At 41.7% G+C, this 18198-nt stretch overlaps 1 protein-coding gene across 1 annotated transcript in view; it reads left to right on the forward strand.

The window, feature by feature from the left end:
- trpc7b (transient receptor potential cation channel, subfamily C, member 7b) overlaps nucleotides 1–13535 on the forward strand; it is a 93593-nt gene extending 80058 nt beyond the window's left edge. Inside the window, exons 10-12 of the mRNA XM_087799120.1 lie at nucleotides 9506–9586; nucleotides 10016–10091; nucleotides 13238–13535. Coding sequence (XP_087655246.1) covers nucleotides 9506–9586; nucleotides 10016–10091; nucleotides 13238–13377 — 297 coding nt within the window. The 3' untranslated portion in view covers nucleotides 13378–13535. The remainder of the gene's footprint in view (nucleotides 1–9505; nucleotides 9587–10015; nucleotides 10092–13237) is intronic.
- Nucleotides 13536–18198: the final 4663 nt, after the last annotated feature.

Here is an 18198-nt window from a genome sequence, read left to right on the forward strand (position 1 = left end):
ACAAGTGAAGGACACTGCTGTAGGACACAAGTGAAGGACACTATTGTAGGAGACACATGAAGGAAACAAAGGAATTAAACTAGTATAGGACACAAGTGAAGGACACTGCTGTAGGACACAAGTGAAGGACACTATTGTAGGAGACACGTGGAGGAAACAAAGGAATTAAACTAGTATAGGACACAAGTGAAGGACACTACTGTAGGACACAAATGAAGGACACTATTGTAGGACACAAGTGAAGGATACTATTGTAGGAGACACTTGAAGGAAACAAAGGAATTAAACTAGTATAGGACACAAGTGAAGGACACTGCTGTAGGACACAAGTGAAGGACACTATTGTAGGAGACACGTGGAGGAAACAAAGGAATTAAACTAGTATAGGACACAAGTGAAGGACACTGCTGTAGGACACAAGTGAAGGACACTGCTGTAGGACACAAGTGAAGGATACTATTGTAGGAGACACTTGAAGGAAACAAAGGAATTAAACTAGTATAGGACACAAGTGAAGGACACTACTGTAGGACACAAGTGAAGGACACTATTGTAGGAGACACGTGGAGGAAACAAAGGAATTAAACTAGTATAGGACACAAGTGAAGGACACTACTGTAGGACACAAATGAAGGACACTATTGTAGGACACACGTGAAGGAAACAAAGGAATTAAACTAGTATAGGACACAAGTGAAGGACACTGCTGTAGGACACTAGTGAAGGACACTATTGTAGGAGACACGTGAAGGAAACAAAGGAATTAAACTAGTATAGGACACAAGTGAAGGACATTGCTGTAGGACACAAGTGAAGGACAAATTTGTAGGAGACACGTGAAGGAAACAAAGGAATCAAACTAGTATAGGACACAAGTGAAGGACACTGCTGTAGGACACAAGTGAAGGACACTATTGTAGGAGACACGTGAAGGAAACAAAGGAATTAAACTAGTATAGGACAAAAGTGAAGGACACTGCTGTAGGACACAAGTGAAGGACACTATTGTAGGAGACACGTGAAGGAAACAAAGGAATTAAACTATTATAGGACACAAGTGAAGGACACTACTGTAGGACACAAGTGAAGGACACTATTGTAGGAGACACGTGGAGGAAACAAAGGAATTAAACTAGTATAGGACACAAGTGAAGGACACTACTGTAGGACACAAGTGAAGGACACTATTGTAGGACACAAGTGAAGGACACTATTGTAGGAGACACGTGGAGGAAACAAAGGAATTAAACTATTATAGGACACAAGTGAAGGACACTACTGTAGGACACAAGTGAAGGACACTATTGTAGGAGACACGTGGAGGAAAGAAAGGAATTAAACTAGTATAGGACACAAGTGAAGGACACTACTGTAGGACACAAATGAAGGACACTATTGTAGGACACACGTGAAGGAAACAAAGGAATTAAACTAGTATAGGACACAAGTGAAGGACACTGCTGTAGGACACTAGTGAAGGACACTATTGTAGGAGACACGTGAAGGAAACAAAGGAATTAAACTAGTATAGGACACAAGTGAAGGACACTGCTGTAGGACACAAGTGAAGGACACTATTGTAGGAGACACGTGAAGGAAACAAAGGAATTAAACTAGTATAGGACACAAGTGAAGGACACTGCTGTAGGACACAAGTGAAGGACACTATTGTAGGAGACACGTGAAGGAAACAAAGGAATTAAACTATTATAGGACACAAGTGAAGGACACTACTGTAGGACACAAGTGAAGGACACTATTGTAGGAGACACGTGGAGGAAACAAAGGAATTAAACTAGTATAGGACACAAGTGAAGGACACTACTGTAGGACACAAGTGAAGGACACTATTGTAGGACACAAGTGAAGGACACTATTGTAGGAGACACGTGGAGGAAACAAAGGAATTAAACTATTATAGGACACAAGTGAAGGACACTACTGTAGGACACAAGTGAAGGACACTATTGTAGGAGACACGTGGAGGAAACAAAGGAATTAAACTAGTATAGGACACAAGTGAAGGACACTGCTGTAGGACACAAGTGAAGGACACTATTGTAGGAGACACGTGAAGGAAACAAATTAATTAAACTAGTATAGGACACAAGTGAAGGACACTGCTGTAGGACACAAGTGAAGGACACTATTGTAGGAGACACGTGAAGGAAACAAAGGAATTAAACTAGTATAGGACACAAGTGAAGGACACTGCTGTAGGACACAAGTGAAGGACACTATTGTAGGAGACACGTGAAGGAAACAAAGGAATTAAACTAGTATAGGACACAAGTGAAGGACACTGCTGTAGGACACTAGTGAAGGACACTATTGTAGGAGACACGTGAAGGAAACAAAGGAATTAAACTAGTATAGGACACAAGTGAAGGACACTGCTGTAGGACACAAGTGAAGGACACTATTGTAGGAGACACATGAAGGAATCAAAGGAATTAAACTAGTATAGGACACAAGTGAAGGACACTGCTGTAGGACACTAGTGAAGGACACTATTGTAGGAGACACATGAAGGAAACAAAGGAATTAAACTAGTATAGGACACAAGTGAAGGACACTGCTGTAGGACACAAGTGAAGGACACTATTGTAGGAGACACTTGAAGGAAACAAAGGAATTAAACTAGTATAGGACACAAGTGAAGGACACTGCTGTAGGACACAAGTGAAGGACACTATTGTAGGAGACACTTGAAGGAAACAAAGGAATTAAACTAGTATAGGACACAAGTGAAGGACACTGCTGTAGGACACAAGTGAAGGACACTATTGTAGGAGACACGTGAAGGAAACAAAGGAATTAAACTAGTATAGGACACAAGTGAAGGACACTGCTGTAGGACACAAGTGAAGGACACTATTGTAGGAGACACGTGAAGGAAACAAAGGAATTAAACTAGTATAGGACACAAGTGAAGGACACTGCTGTAGGACACTAGTGAAGGACACTATTGTAGGAGACACATGAAGGAAACAAAGGAATTAAACTAGTATAGGACACAAGTGAAGGACACTGCTGTAGGACACAAGTGAAGGACACTATTGTAGGAGACACATGAAGGAATCAAAGGAATTAAACTAGTATAGGACACAAGTGAAGGACACTGCTGTAGGACACTAGTGAAGGACACTATTGTAGGAGACACATGAAGGAAACAAAGGAATTAAACTAGTATAGGACACAAGTGAAGGACACTGCTGTAGGACACAAGTGAAGGACACTATTGTAGGAGACACATGAAGGAATCAAAGGAATTAAACTAGTATAGGACACAAGTGAAGGACACTGCTGTAGGACACTAGTGAAGGACACTATTGTAGGAGACACATGAAGGAAACAAAGGAATTAAACTAGTATAGGACACAAGTGAAGGACACTGCTGTAGGACACAAGTGAAGGACACTATTGTAGGAGACACTTGAAGGAAACAAAGGAATTAAACTAGTATAGGACACAAGTGAAGGACACTGCTGTAGGACACAAGTGAAGGACACTATTGTAGGAGACACTTGAAGGAAACAAAGGAATTAAACTAGTATAGGACACAAGTGAAGGACACTGCTGTAGGACACAAGTGAAGGACACTATTGTAGGAGACACGTGAAGGAAACAAAGGAATTAAACTAGTATAGGACACAAGTGAAGGACACTGCTGTAGGACACAAGTGAAGGACACTATTGTAGGAGACACGTGAAGGAAACAAAGGAATTAAACTAGTATAGGACACAAGTGAAGGACACTGCTGTAGGACACAAGTGAAGGACACTATTGTAGGAGACACATGAAGGAAACAAAGGAATTAAACTAGTATAGGACACAAGTGAAGGACACTGCTGTAGGACACAAGTGAAGGATACTATTGTAGGAGACACATGAAGGAAACAAAGGAATTAAACTAGTATAGGACACAAGTGAAGGACACTACTGTAGGACACAAGTGAAGGACACTATTGTAGGAGACACGTGGAGGAAACAAAGGAATTAAACTAGTATAGGACACAAGTGAAGGACACTACTGTAGGACACAAGTGAAGGACACTATTGTAGGACACATGTGAAGGAAACAAAGGAATTAAACTAGTATAGGACACAAGTGAAGGACACTGCTGTAGGACACTAGTGAAGGACACTATTGTAGGAGACACGTGAAGGAAAAAAGAAATTAAACTAGTATAGGACACAAGTGAAGGACACTGCTGTAGGACACAAGTGAAGGACACTATTGTAGGAGACACGTGAAGGAAACAAAGGAATTAAACTAGTATAGGACACAAGTGAAGGACACTGCTGTAGGACACAAGTGAAGGACACTATTGTAGGAGACACGTGAAGGAAACAAAGGAATTAAACTAGTATAGGACACAAGTGAAGGACACTGCTGTAGGACACAAGTGAAGGACACTATTGTAGGAGACACGTGAAGGAAACAAAGGAATTAAACTAGTATAGGACACAAGTGAAGGACACTGCTGTAGGACACAAGTGAAGGACACTATTGTAGGAGACACGTGAAGGAAACAAAGGAATTAAACTAGTATAGGACACAAGTGAAGGACACTGCTGTAGGACACAAGTGAAGGACACTATTGTAGGAGACACGTGAAGGAAACAAAGGAATTAAACTAGTATAGGACACAAGTGAAGGACACTGCTGTAGGACGCAAGTGAAGGACACTATTGTAGGAGACACGTGAAGGAAACAAAGGAATTAAACTAGTATAGGACACAAGTGAAGGACACTGCTGTAGGACACAAGTGAAGGACACTAGGGTAGGAGACGAGTATAAACTACAAAGAAACAGGAAGTGAAGTGTCTAAATATCACACCTGTCAACAACACATTGTAATTAAATGTGTGTGTTTACTGCTGTGTGTGTACTTTTCATTTCAACTTCAAGTGTAAATGATTGTGTGCGACGATAAATCTTCTCGATGTCAAAGTGTGAAAGTGACACTTAGGTTACAGAGGAAGGTCGTGGACTCAAGAGGCATTTAGGAGTCGGTTGATTCAAAGGAGGTCAAGGAAGTGGTTTCTCTCTGGAAGGAAGTTTATGCTGGTGTTTATGTCTTGTCATCTCAGAGACAAAATACAACCCCTTTTCTTCAGACTCTCCCCTGACGTCATAACTACATACATTGTCTAACTAGGGGGTTCTCAACCATTCTTGCACCATAGATTAGGAAACAAGTGAAGGAGACTAGTGTAGGCGACAAGTGAAGGAAACAAAGGAATTAAACCAGAAAAGGACTCAAGTAAAGGAGTACAAGTGAAGGAAACTACTGTAGGAGACAAGTGAAGGACACTGGTGATGAGTTAAGGACAGGGGTAAGGACATGAGTCAAGAAAACAAGTGAAAGAAACAAATGAAGGACATGATTGAAGGAAAAAAGGGAAGGTGACTAGTGTAAGACACAAGTCAAGGAGAAAAGTGAAGGACACTAATGTAGGAGACGAGTCAAGGGAACAAGCGAAGGAAACTAGAAGACAAGACAAGTGAAGGAAACAAAAGAATGAAACTAGTAAAGGACTCAAGTACCATCGATCGACCACAGTATGTCAGGCTGAAGGACATCACGTCTGACACTGTGGTGTGCAGTACAGGAGCACCTCAGGGGACAGTACTGGCCCCTCTCCTCTATACCATCTACACTTCAGACTTCTGCTACAACTCAGAACGTGACTTTGTGGACTGGAGTGAGAGGAACCACTTGCAGCTGAACACCTCAAAGACCAAGGAGCTGGTCTTGGAGTTCAGGAGGTCCAGGACAAAGCCACGTCCAGTGTCCATCAGAGGCGACGAGGTGGAGATAGTTGACAACTATAAGTACCTCGGTGTGTGTCCTGTTCTATGCTGTGGTGTGTTGGGGTGGAAATGTGTCCAAGAGGAGTGTCAACAGGTTGGACAGGTTGATCAGGAGGGCTGGTTCTGTGGTTGGAATGAAGCTGGACTCACTGGTGACAGTTGCTGAGAGGAGATCATTGAACAAACTACTGTCCATCATGGATGATGACAGTCATCCTCTCACTCATCAGTGAGCAGAGAAGCAGAATGAGTGCACGAATGCTCCTACCCAGGTGCAAAACAAATAGACTCAGGGACTCATTCATCCCTCGGGCTATTAAATTGTACAATTCTGAGTTCGGGGGCAGGAGTGGAGTAAAAGTATAATGATGTTCTGTTCTATGTTAGTCTTTGTATCCTTTATCTTTGTTATTTTTCTTTGATCTATGTTCTTTATCTTTATCTTTAAACTTAGATTGAGTCATCTTGTTCTTTCTCTTCTTCGGTCTTGTTCTTATTTTATTTTGATTCTTTTTTATGAAAAATTGCTGTATTTGCTGTGGATTATTTGGAAAAAAACAATTTCCCGAAGGAGACCTCCTGAGGGATCAATAAAGTTCTAGCTAACCTAACCTAACCTAAGTAAAGGAGTCATGTGAAGGACAGCGGGAAGGACATGAGTCAAGAAAACAAGTGAAGGAGAAAAGTAAAGAACACTAGTGTAGGAGACGAGTCAAGGACAGTAGTGTCAAAAAGGAAAGTGAAGAAAACAAGTGAAGGAAACGACAGAACAACACTACCGTAGGACACAAGTGAAGTACACTAGTGTAGGAGACGAGTCAAGGACAGTAGTTTCAAAAAAAAGGAAAGTGAAGGGTACAAGTGAAGGACACTAGTGGCGGAGAAGAGTGAAGGACACTAGTGGAGGAGACGAGTCAAGGACAGTAGTTTCAAAAGGGAAAGTGAAGGGAACAAGTGAAGGACACTAGTGGCGGAGAAGATTGAAGGACACTAGTGAAGGAGACGAGTGAAGGACAGTAGGGGAGGAGACGAGTGAAGGACACTAGTGGAGGAGACGAGTGAAGGACAGTAGGGGAGGAGACGAGTGAAGGACAGTAGGGGAGGAGACGAGTGAAGGACAGTAGGGGAGGAGACGAGTGAAGGACAGTAGGGGAGGAGACGAGTGAAGGACAGTAGGGGAGGAGACAGGTGAAGGACAGTAGTGGAGGAGACGAGTGAAGGACACTAGTGGAGGAGACGAGTCAAGGACAGTAGTTTCAAAAGGGAAAGTGAAGGGAACAAGTGAAGGACACTAGTGGCGGAGAAGATTGAAGGACACTAGTGAAGGAGACGAGTGAAGGACAGTAGGGGAGGAGACGAGTGAAGGACACTAGTGGAGGAGACGAGTGAAGGACAGTAGGGGAGGAGACGAGTGAAGGACAGTAGGGGAGGAGACGAGTGAAGGACACTAGTGGAGGAGACGAGTGAAGGACAGTAGGGGAGGAGACGAGTGAAGGACAGTAGGGGAGGAGACGAGTGAAGGACACTAGTGGAGGAGACGAGTGAAGGACAGTAGGGGAGGAGACGAGTGAAGGACACTAGTGAAGGAGACGAGTGAAGGACAGTAGGGGAGGAGACGAGTGAAGGACAGTAGTGGAGGAGACGAGTGAAGGACACTAGTGGAGGAGACGAGTGAAGGACACTAGTGGAGGAGACGAGTCAAGGACAGTAGTTTCAAAAGGGAAAGTGAAGGGAACAAGTGAAGGACACTAGTGGAGGAGACGAGTGAAGGACAGTAGTGGAGGAGACGAGTGAAGGACAGTAGGGGAGGAGACGAGTGAAGGACAGTAGGGGAGGAGACGAGTGAAGGACAGTAGTGGAGGAGACGAGTGAAGGACAGTAGGGGAGGAGACGAGTGAAGGACACTAGTGGAGGAGAAGAGTGAAGGACAGTATGGGAGGAGACGAGTGAAGGACAGTAGGGGAGGAGACGAGTGAAGGACAGTAGGGGAGGAGACGAGTGAAGGACAGTAGGGGAGGAGACGAGTGAAGGACAGTAGGGGAGGAGACGAGTGAAGGACAGTAGGGGAGGAGACGAGTGAAGGACAGTAGTGGAGGAAACGAGTGAAGGACAGTAGGGGAGGAGACGAGTGAAGGACAGTAGGGGAGGAGACGAGTGAAGGACAGTAGGGGAGGAGACGAGTGAAGGACAGTAGTGGAGGAGACGAGTGAAGGACAGTAGGGGAGGAGAGGAGTGAAGGACAGTAGGGGAGGAGACGAGTGAAGGACAGTAGGGGAGGAGAGGAGTGAAGGACAGTAGGGGAGGAGACGAGTGAAGGACAGTAGGGGAGGAGACGAGTGAAGGACAGTAGGGGAGGAGACGAGTGAAGGACAGTAGTGGAGGAGACGAGTGAAGGACAGTAGGGGAGGAGACGAGTGAAGGACAGTAGGGGAGGAGACGAGTGAAGGACACGAGTGTAGGAGACGAGTGAAGGACAGTAGGGGAGGAGACGAGTGAAGGACAGTAGGGGAGGAGACGAGTGAAGGACACTAGTGGAGGAGACGAGTGAAGGACAGTAGTGGAGGAGACGAGTGAAGGACACTAGTGGAGGAGACGAGTGAAGGACACTAGTGGAGGAGACGAGTGAAGGACAGTAGTGGAGGAGACGAGTGAAGGACAGTAGTGGAGGAGACGAGTGAAGGACAGTAGGGGAGGAGACGAGTGAAGGACAGTAGGGGAGGAGACGAGTGAAGGACAGTAGGGGAGGAGACGAGTGAAGGACAGTAGGGAAGGAGACGAGTGAAGGACAGTAGGGGAGGAGACGAGTGAAGGACAGTAGGGGAGGAGACGAGTGAAGGACAGTAGGGGAGGAGACGAGTGAAGGACAGTAGGGGAGGAGACGAGTGAAGGACAGTAGGGGAGGAGACGAGTGAAGGACAGTAGGGGAGGAGACGAGTGAAGGACAGTAGGGGAGGAGACGAGTGAAGGACAGTAGGGGAGGAGACGAGTGAAGGACAGTAATGGAGGAGACGAGTGAAGGACAGTAGGGGAGGAGACGAGTGAAGGACACTAGTGGAGGAGACGAGTGAAGGACAGTAGGGGAGGAGACGAGTGAAGGACAGTAGGGGAGGAGACGAGTGAAGGACAGTAGGGGAGGAGACGAGTGAAGGACAGTAGGGGAGGAGACGAGTGAAGGACAGTAGGGGAGGAGACGAGTGAAGGACAGTAGGGGAGGAGACGAGTGAAGGACAGTAGGGGAGGAGACGAGTGAAGGACAGTAGGGGAGGAGACGAGTGAAGGACAGTAGTGGAGGAGACGAGTGAAGGACAGTAGGGGAGGAGACGAGTGAAGGACAGTAGGGGAGGAGACGAGTGAAGGACAGTAGGGGAGGAGACGAGTGAAGGACACTAGTGGAGGAGACGAGTGAAGGACAGTAGGGGAGGAGACGAGTGAAGGACAGTAGGGGAGGAGACGAGTGAAGGACAGTAGGGGAGGAGACGAGTGAAGGACAGTAGGGGAGGAGACGAGTGAAGGACAGTAGGGGAGGAGAGGAGGAGAGGAGTGAAGGACAGTAGGGGAGGAGAGGAGTGAAGGACAGTAGGGGAGGAGACGAGTGAAGGACAGTAGGGGAGGCGTCAAGAAGTCAGTTGATTGAAGTCAAGGAAGTGGTTTCTCTCCTGACCGGCTGACTCTTCTCTGGCAGGACCAACACTTCCGAGCGTATCCTCGGCCCGGAGAAGACTTCGTCTCCAAGATGAACGGGAAGCATCCGACCAGATACGAGGTGAGGCTGTGATTGAGAACCCCTGAGAAACAAGGAGGCCTCCCGATGGGAATATGGATTCCTGAGAAAGGTTTTGATGAATCAACGTGACAGAAAATCATCCACGTCTCTCGGCAAAGTGGAATCAAATCAGAGAAAGGATCTGAAATGCGATACAAGGGTTTTTAATGAGCCCTTTGGAGGAGACAGACTCCTGTGTTCTCGCTAAATAAGCACTCAGGAGGCAGAGGACGGACTCTGTGTGCGGCTACGCTACACCTTCACTCGCGGGAAATCTCTGCTCCGTCTTCGCTCGACGTTCGTCAATGACAGCTATTGACTCATGTGTGGCGTGACCTACACGCAGGACCATGTCAATACTTCTGCGACGCCTGTTGCTGTATCTGCTGCTCGGATGTGCAACGTTACCAGTGTTTTCGTCTCTTGCAGAACATCATGAAACGTCTGATCAAGCGCTACGTGCTCAAGGCCCAGGTGGACAGAGAGAACGACGAAGTCAATGAAGGTATAATATTCTATCTATCTATCCATCCGTCCATCCGTCCATCCGTCCGTCCATCCATCCATCTATCTATCCATCTATCCATCTATCCATCTATCTATCTATCTATCTATCTATCTATCTATCTATCTATCTATCTATCTATCTATCTATCTATCTATCTATCTATCTATCTATCTATCTATCTATCTATCTATCTATCTATCTATCTATCTATCTATCTATCTATCTATCTATCTATCTATCTATCTATCTATCTATCTATCTATCTATCTATCTATCTATCTATCTATCTATCTATCTATCTATCTATCTATCCATCTATCCGTCTATCCGTCTATCCGTCTATCCGTCTATCCGTCTATCCGTCTATCCGTCTATCCGTCTATCCATCTATCCATCTATCCATCTATCTATCTATCTATCTATCTATCTATCTATCTATCTATCTATCTATCTATCTATCTATCTATCTATCTATCTATCTATCTATCTATCTATCTATCTATCTATCTATCTATCTATCTATCTATCTATCTATCTATCTATCTATCTATCTATCTATCTATCTATCTATCTGTCTATCTGTCTATCTGTCTATCTATCTATCTATCTATCTATCTATCTATCTATCTATCTATCTATCTATCTGTCCACCTGTCCACCTGTCCATCTATCCAACTATCCATCTGTCCATCCATCTATCCATCCATCTATCTATTTGTCTATCCATCTATTTTATCCATCTATCTATCCATGTATATATTTTTATGTAGCTTTAGCTCATTAGCATCTAAACAAAGCAGCACAACAAGGCTTGTAAAAATGAAGTTCCTTTTGTTATTTGAATCATTTTCCATTTTATCTCAACACGAGACAGTTGGAAGGCAGCCAAGCAGCATCTCAGCAGGGATGAAAATCTTCAATTTTGGAAGTTGAAATGTGTGTCAAGCTGAGTCTTACTGGAACAGATGAACTGCTTCATAGCTGAGGTTGTTAAAAGAAAAGTGTAGCTTGTGCAGAAGTGGGTTCTATTCCAGAGCAACATGAGCGGAATCTTCCCGACAACCTTCCCCGTCTTTTCATGCATCAAACAAACAAGAGTGAAAACAGTGACAGTTCCCTCGTCTTGAGAAGCTGTCAGACTCTAAGTCGAGCTTCTCCAAGGTTTTCCTTTCAAGGTTGTTCACGTCCAGACGGTGAGACCCTGGGAGGCGTTTGGCAGCTTCTCAGAGCCACCGGAGCTTAGAAGGCGTTTTTATTATTTACTATTATTTTTATTTGCTAAATTCAATCGTTTCTATTTTTAAAAGTTGCATGTTTTTAATTAAATAATTAAATCCAAAAATTGTTGTATTTAAAGGTTGATTTTTTTTGCTAAAAACTGAATTAAAAAAAACTAATATTTTCTAAATTTATACAATTTTACACATAGTTTGATGTTCTTGATTCAATAATTAAAAAAATTAAAAAATGTAATTAAATATTTTATAAGTCACATGATGATTCCACCAAGTAGCTTGGAACTCTATTGGTTTTGTCTGATGTCACTCACTATCATTCCAGCATTTTTATATTGAATTTTAAAATTATTTAAATTTAAAATTAATTAAAAATATAATAATTCGTTTTTTTTTTTTTAATGAATTAATTAAATATTTCAACATAAAAATGATTGAAAAAAAAACAAATATAACTTTAATACATGCCTTTAAAAAAAAAAAAAAAAAATTTAAATGAGCGTTTTAATTCAGAATTTTTAATACTAATTTGTTGAATTTAATCCTTAAAAAAACTAATTAATCATTTTTAATACAGAAATTATTTAATTATTTTTTCTTTTTTTATAATTAACTTTTTAATACTTAACTTTTTACTTACTTCCTTATTGAATTTAATCTAAGGAAAAACAAATTGAACTTTTTGAATATAATTAAGTAATTAAATTAGCAATTTATATAGAAATTATTGAATGAAATAAGTCCAGTTAAAACAGATTCAACTTTCTAATGAAGAACAAATTGAATTATTATGTTTAAAATTTTTTTAAAAAAATCACATATTTAAAACATGAACAGAGAAGCAGATGGAGCACGAATGCTCCTCCCATGATGCAACACTAATAGACTCAGGGGAATTAATAAAGTTAAAACATGACACTGTTTCATGAAGCTTCGTGAAGCAGTGTCATCATCTTCAGAGTCCACTAGATGGCGTCTCTGCACTATTTTCCTTTGTTTTGAACAACTATTCTAATGAAACTATTCTAATTTTTAAACTAATGCCACCTACCGACCTCTGAAAAACATGACACTGTTTCATGAAGCTTCGTGAAGAAGTGTCATCATCTTCAGAGTCCACTAGATGGCGTCTCTGCACTATTTTCCTTTGTTTTGAACAACTATTCAAATGAAACTATTCTAATTTTTAAACTGATGCCACCTACTGACCTCTGAACAACATTACACTGTTTCATGAAGCTTTGTGAAGCAGTGTCATTCTCTGCAGAGTCCACTAGAGGGCATCTTTGCACTATTTTCCTTTGTTTTGAACAACTGTTCTAATGAAACACCATTTTTAAACTGATGGCGCCACCTACTGACCTCTGAACAACATGACACTGTTTCATGAAGCTTTGTGAAGCAGTGTCATTATCTTCAGAGTCCACTAGATGGCGTCTCTGCACTGAATGAAATAAGTCCAGTTAAAACAGATTAAACTTTCTAATGAAGAACAAATTGAATTATTATGTTTAAAAAAAAATAAAAAAAAATCACATATTTAAAACATGAACAGAGAAGCAGATGGAGCACGAATCCTCCCATGATGCAACACTAATAGACTCAGGGGAATTAATAAAGTTCATCTGATTTAATCTAATCTATTAAAAAAATAATTGCAATGCTTGAAAAAAAATGAATTATATATTTTTTTAAGTCAACATTTGAAATAGTAAATTCAACCATTCAATATTCTCATTCACTTCCATGAGGGAAACATAATAAAAATAAGAGAGAAAAACAGGAAATGATTCTGCTCCTCGGAGGAGAAACATCCTTCCTTCCTGCTTCGTGACGCGACTCAAAACTTTTTTTATTTGACCTGCTTTCTCTTCCTCCGTCGGTCGTAACCATTTGTGTTCCTCGCAGGCGAGCTGAAGGAGATTAAGCAGGACATCTCCAGCCTCCGCTACGAGCTCCTGGAGGAGAAATCCCAGGCGGCGGGAGAACTGGCGGTTCTGATCCAGCAACTCAGCGACGAGTTTGGCAAGAACACCCCGAGACACTGACGAGGAGAGAGAGGGGGATGAATAGATAGAAGAGAAGAGAGAAGAATCCTGGACCAGGATGAAGGGAAAGAAAAGCTTGTAGGTTTGTGGATTAGTGATAGATTTAGAAATGTTTGCCGACTTAAACCACAACAATCTCGACTCTCAGTAACCAATAATAGACCAGGATGAGCGAGAGGTCAGCGGGGTCAGAGGTGAAGCCAGTTGACGGTTGAATTCTAATTAAAAGTGAAGTCTTGAGGGAGGCGGAGTGGGCGAGCGATGGAGGAACTCGAGCACCGTGAGTTATGAGGAGTGACCCGAGGGCCGCCCGGGGGCCTCCAGTCCGACGGACGTCAGGACGGCAAACCGGAGGAGACGTGCGGGAGGAAGATGGAGGGTCATGTGATCGGACTGGATGAACTTTAAACCAGTCTTGTGTGTCGCGACTCCGACGACCCTTTACGCCACCAGGCCGACTAATTAATGCTTTCACGGATCCTGACGAGCACATCCTCGTCGTTACCGTGAAACTGATTTTTGGGGAAATATGGCAGCGAAACATTTGTTTGTACGTCTGTGTTTTTAAGAATGTATCGCTCACGATCTCTACCTGCTGTTTGTGTTACATGTTTAATATTTAGACCCTCGGAAAATACATTTTTAGCAACGATGGTCTGATGAAGCTTCGTGAAACAGTGTCATTATCTTCAGAGTCCACTAGATGGCGTCTCTGCACTATTTTCCTTCGTTTTCAACAACTATTCTAATGAAACTATTCTAATTTTTAAACTGATGCCACCTACTGACCTCTGAACAACATGACACTGTTTCATGAAGCTTCGTGAAGCAGTGTCATTATCTTCAGAGTCCACTAGATGGCAGTCTCTGCACTATTTTCCTTTGTTTTGAACAACTGTTCCAATAATTAAACTGATTCCACCTACCGACCTCTGAAAAACATGACACTGTTTCATGAAGCTTCGTGAAGCAGTGTCATTATCTTCAGAGTCCACTAGATGGCGTCTCTGCACTATTTTCCTTTGTTTTGAACAACTATTCTAATGAAACTATTCTAATTTTTAAACTAATGCCACCTACCGACCAGTGAAAAACATGACACTGTTTCATGAAGCTTCGTGAAGCAGTGTCATTATCTTCAGAGTCCACTAGATGGCGTCTCTGCACTATTTTCCTTTGTTTTGAACAACTATTCTAATTAAACTATTCTAATTTTTAAACTAATGGCGCCACCTACTGACCTCTGAACAACATGACACTGTTTCATGAAGCTTCGTGAAGCAGTGTCATTATCTTCAGAGTCCACTAGATGGCGTCTCTGCACTATTTTCCTTTGTTTTGAACAACTATTCTAATGAAACTATTCTTATTTTTAAACTGATGGCGCCACCTACTGACCTCTGAACAACATGACACTGTTTCATGAAGCTTCGTGAAGCAGTGTCATTATCTTCAGAGTCCACTAGATGGCAGTCTCTGCACTATTTTCCTTTGTTTTGAACAACTGTTCCAATAATTAAACTGATTCCACCTACCGACCTCTGAAAAACATGACACTGTTTCATGAAGCTTCGTGAAGCAGTGTCATCATCTTCAGAGTCCACTAGATGGCATCTCTGCACTATTTTCCTTTGTTTTGAACAACTATTCTAATGAAACTATTCTAATTTTTAAACTGATGCCACCTACTGACCTCTGAACAACATGACACTGTTTCATGAAGCTTCGTGAAGCAGTGTCATTATCTTCAGAGTCCACTAGATGGCAGTCTCTGCACTATTTTCCTTTGTTTTGAACAACTGTTCCAATAATTAAACTGATTCCACCTACCGACCTCTGAAAAACATGACACTGTTTCATGAAGCTTCGTGAAGCAGTGTCATCATCTTCAGAGTCCACTAGATGGCGTCTCTGCACTATTTTCCTTTGTTTTGAACAACTATTCTAATGAAACTATTCTAATTTTTAAACTGATGCCACCTACTGACCTCTGAACAACATGACACTGTTTCATGAAGCTTCGTGAAGCAGTGTCATCATCTTCAGAGTCCACTAGATGGCGTCTCTGCACTATTTTCCTTTGTTTTGAACAACTATTCTAATGAAACTATTCTAATTTTTAAACTGATGCCACCTACTGACCTCTGAACAACATGACACTGTTTCATGAAGCTTCGTGAAGCAGTGTCATCATCTTCAGAGTCCACTAGATGGCGTCTCTGCACTATTTTCCTTTGTTTTGAACAACTGTTCCAATAATTAAACTGATTCCACCTACCGACCTCTGAAAAACATGACACTGTTTCATGAAGCTTCGTGAAGCAGTGTCATCATCTTCAGAGTCCACTAGATGGCGTCTCTGCACTATTTTCCTTTGTTTTGAACAACTATTCTAATGAAACTATTCTAATTTTTAAACTGATGCCACCTACCGACCTCTGAAAAACATGACACTGTTTCATGAAGCTTTGTGAAGAAGTGTCATCATCTTCAGAGTCCACTAGATGGCGTCTCTGCACTATTTTCCTTTGTTTTGAACAACTATTCTAATGAAACTATTCTAATTTTTAAACTGATGCCACCTACTGACCTCTGAACAACATTACACTGTTTCATGAAGCTTTGTGAAGCAGTGTCATTCTCTACAGAGTCCACTAGAGGGCATCTTTGCACTATTTTCCTTTGTTTTGAACAACTGTTCTAATGAAACACCATTTTTAAACTGATGGCGCCACCTACTGACCTCTGAACAACATGACACTGTTTCATGAAGCTTCGTGAAGCAGTGTCATTATCTTCACAGTCCACTAGTTGGCGTCTCTGAACTATTTTCCTTTGTTTTGAACAACTGTTCTAATGAAACATCGTTTTTTAAACTGATGGCACCACCTACTGACCTCTGAACAACATGACACTGTCTCATGAAGCTTCATCACTAGTTTCTAGTGACATAAACACAATTTTTAATCATCGAAATACACAAAAATCACAACAAAACCTTTGGCACGGATTAACTTGAGTTTCTATTGACCTGTCAGAATGAGTGGATGATGATTTGTCAATCAATCACACCAGACATTTGCCCCTCCCACTATGCTATTTTTAGCGTAGCACAGCGATGCTAAGCTACATCGAAGAGGGTTTTTTGAATTCCTCATCATGTACCCGCACCTTTAATTGATCAATCTGTCTGTATTAACATGTGGTAGCCAACAGTACGTATGAGTAATTGTCCACTCGTGGCTGCGGTGATTGAGGTGCATTTATTATCTCGACCATGTCTAGAATGAATCAGGGATGAGCAACTTAGCAGGTTCATTTCTGTTAGATTAACAAGGCACAAATTTCATGTTGGATTTTATTTGTATGTCACCAAACCCACGACAAAACATTTAAACTGTTCGCGAAATAACTAAAAAACTGATCAATAGATTTCAATGATATTTTCCGATTTTTGGGGATTTTTCCCCCGAATTTCTGTCTTTCCATGTTTTCCTAGTGTGTAATGTGTGCGTGTTTGGGGAACAGTCTATCGATTTTTAAAATGTATTTTAACTGCAAGTATGACACCGTATATAGATAGAATAAATATAATTATTGCTATAAACCACCTGCTTGGCAGAGGTCTGCGATCTCTGAGTGCTTTTTAAAACTTCAAAAAAACTGGTAATTTTTGGTCAACCTAATTTTTTGAAAATAAGTATATTTTCTAACGAGGCTGTGTTCTGGACGATAATGAGGTCATGACCCCATGTGGCCAATAGGAGACCTCGGATCTGCATGTTCAGAATCAGCTGACACAGCAGGTCGATAAACAGGAAGTTGTCAAAGTATTATCTTGAATTCAGCTTTATTTTTACTAATTTATGTTTAAAATATACATGATTTTTCTCTTATCTTAATAATCTTCATTTTTTTTTATTTATCAAAAAATGTTTCCTGATAACTTGACACATAATTGACAAACATTGAGTCAATTTTCCAATTGTTTCCTAAAAACATTTACGACGGCAACTCATCGTTTCATCTTCAGCTCATTGTTGCAAAAAAAAAACAAATCCAATCAAATCTTCCTCGAGGGACTTTTTTTATTTAACTCGTGTATCAGGACGATATGAAACACTTCCTGTCGGAAACGCCGCGGGGCAATAGTCGTTTATTAACTGCGGAATATTGTTGATCTTCCGATAAGAGCTGACAGAGATTTTTTTCTTTAACGGCGTCGAGATCCAACCACGTGACGCTCGGAGTCGTTTCATGTATTTCCGTCGCAGCGGGGTGTCCAGCTCCACGCGACGCCCCTTAAAAATGCCCCATTTCATGAGAAACTGATGAAAAAACGCTTCAGGAAACTGAACACGATCGACATCTGGACACGTTTTTACTTCATTTCAACGACATCTTGACTCGTTTCCACTGAGTCCGGTGTGTGTTTTGAGCCAAAAACATGGATTAATGAAGTAAAAAATATGGTCTGAGATGATGTTTTTCGTCAAAACCTCGTCTGTCTTTTCGTCAGTTCAGGTTCTGACACTTAACTAACATTAACCACTGACTGTGTTTGCTTTTAACACGTTTATTCTTTATTTATCTCTACATCATCCTTGAAAATATTTATTCTGAAACTCTTCTACACTCGTTATAAACTTTAAGAAAGTTTTTAAAAATATATTAAAGGTGTATTTTTTTGTGGTGGAGAAAACAAACCGACTTTTCAAAGGTTTGAACTCGTAGCAAAACACGTCAAAGCTTCGACTCGACAACAATGTGTGTTTCGATGTGTTCGTCTGGTTCGTCTGGAGTGCGGAAGAATCTGGACCA

The sequence above is a fragment of the Callionymus lyra genome, chromosome 9 (genome assembly GCF_982586985.1).
Source record: "Callionymus lyra chromosome 9, fCalLyr1.hap1.1, whole genome shotgun sequence".
NCBI classification, from domain to species: domain Eukaryota; kingdom Metazoa; phylum Chordata; class Actinopteri; order Syngnathiformes; family Callionymidae; genus Callionymus; species Callionymus lyra.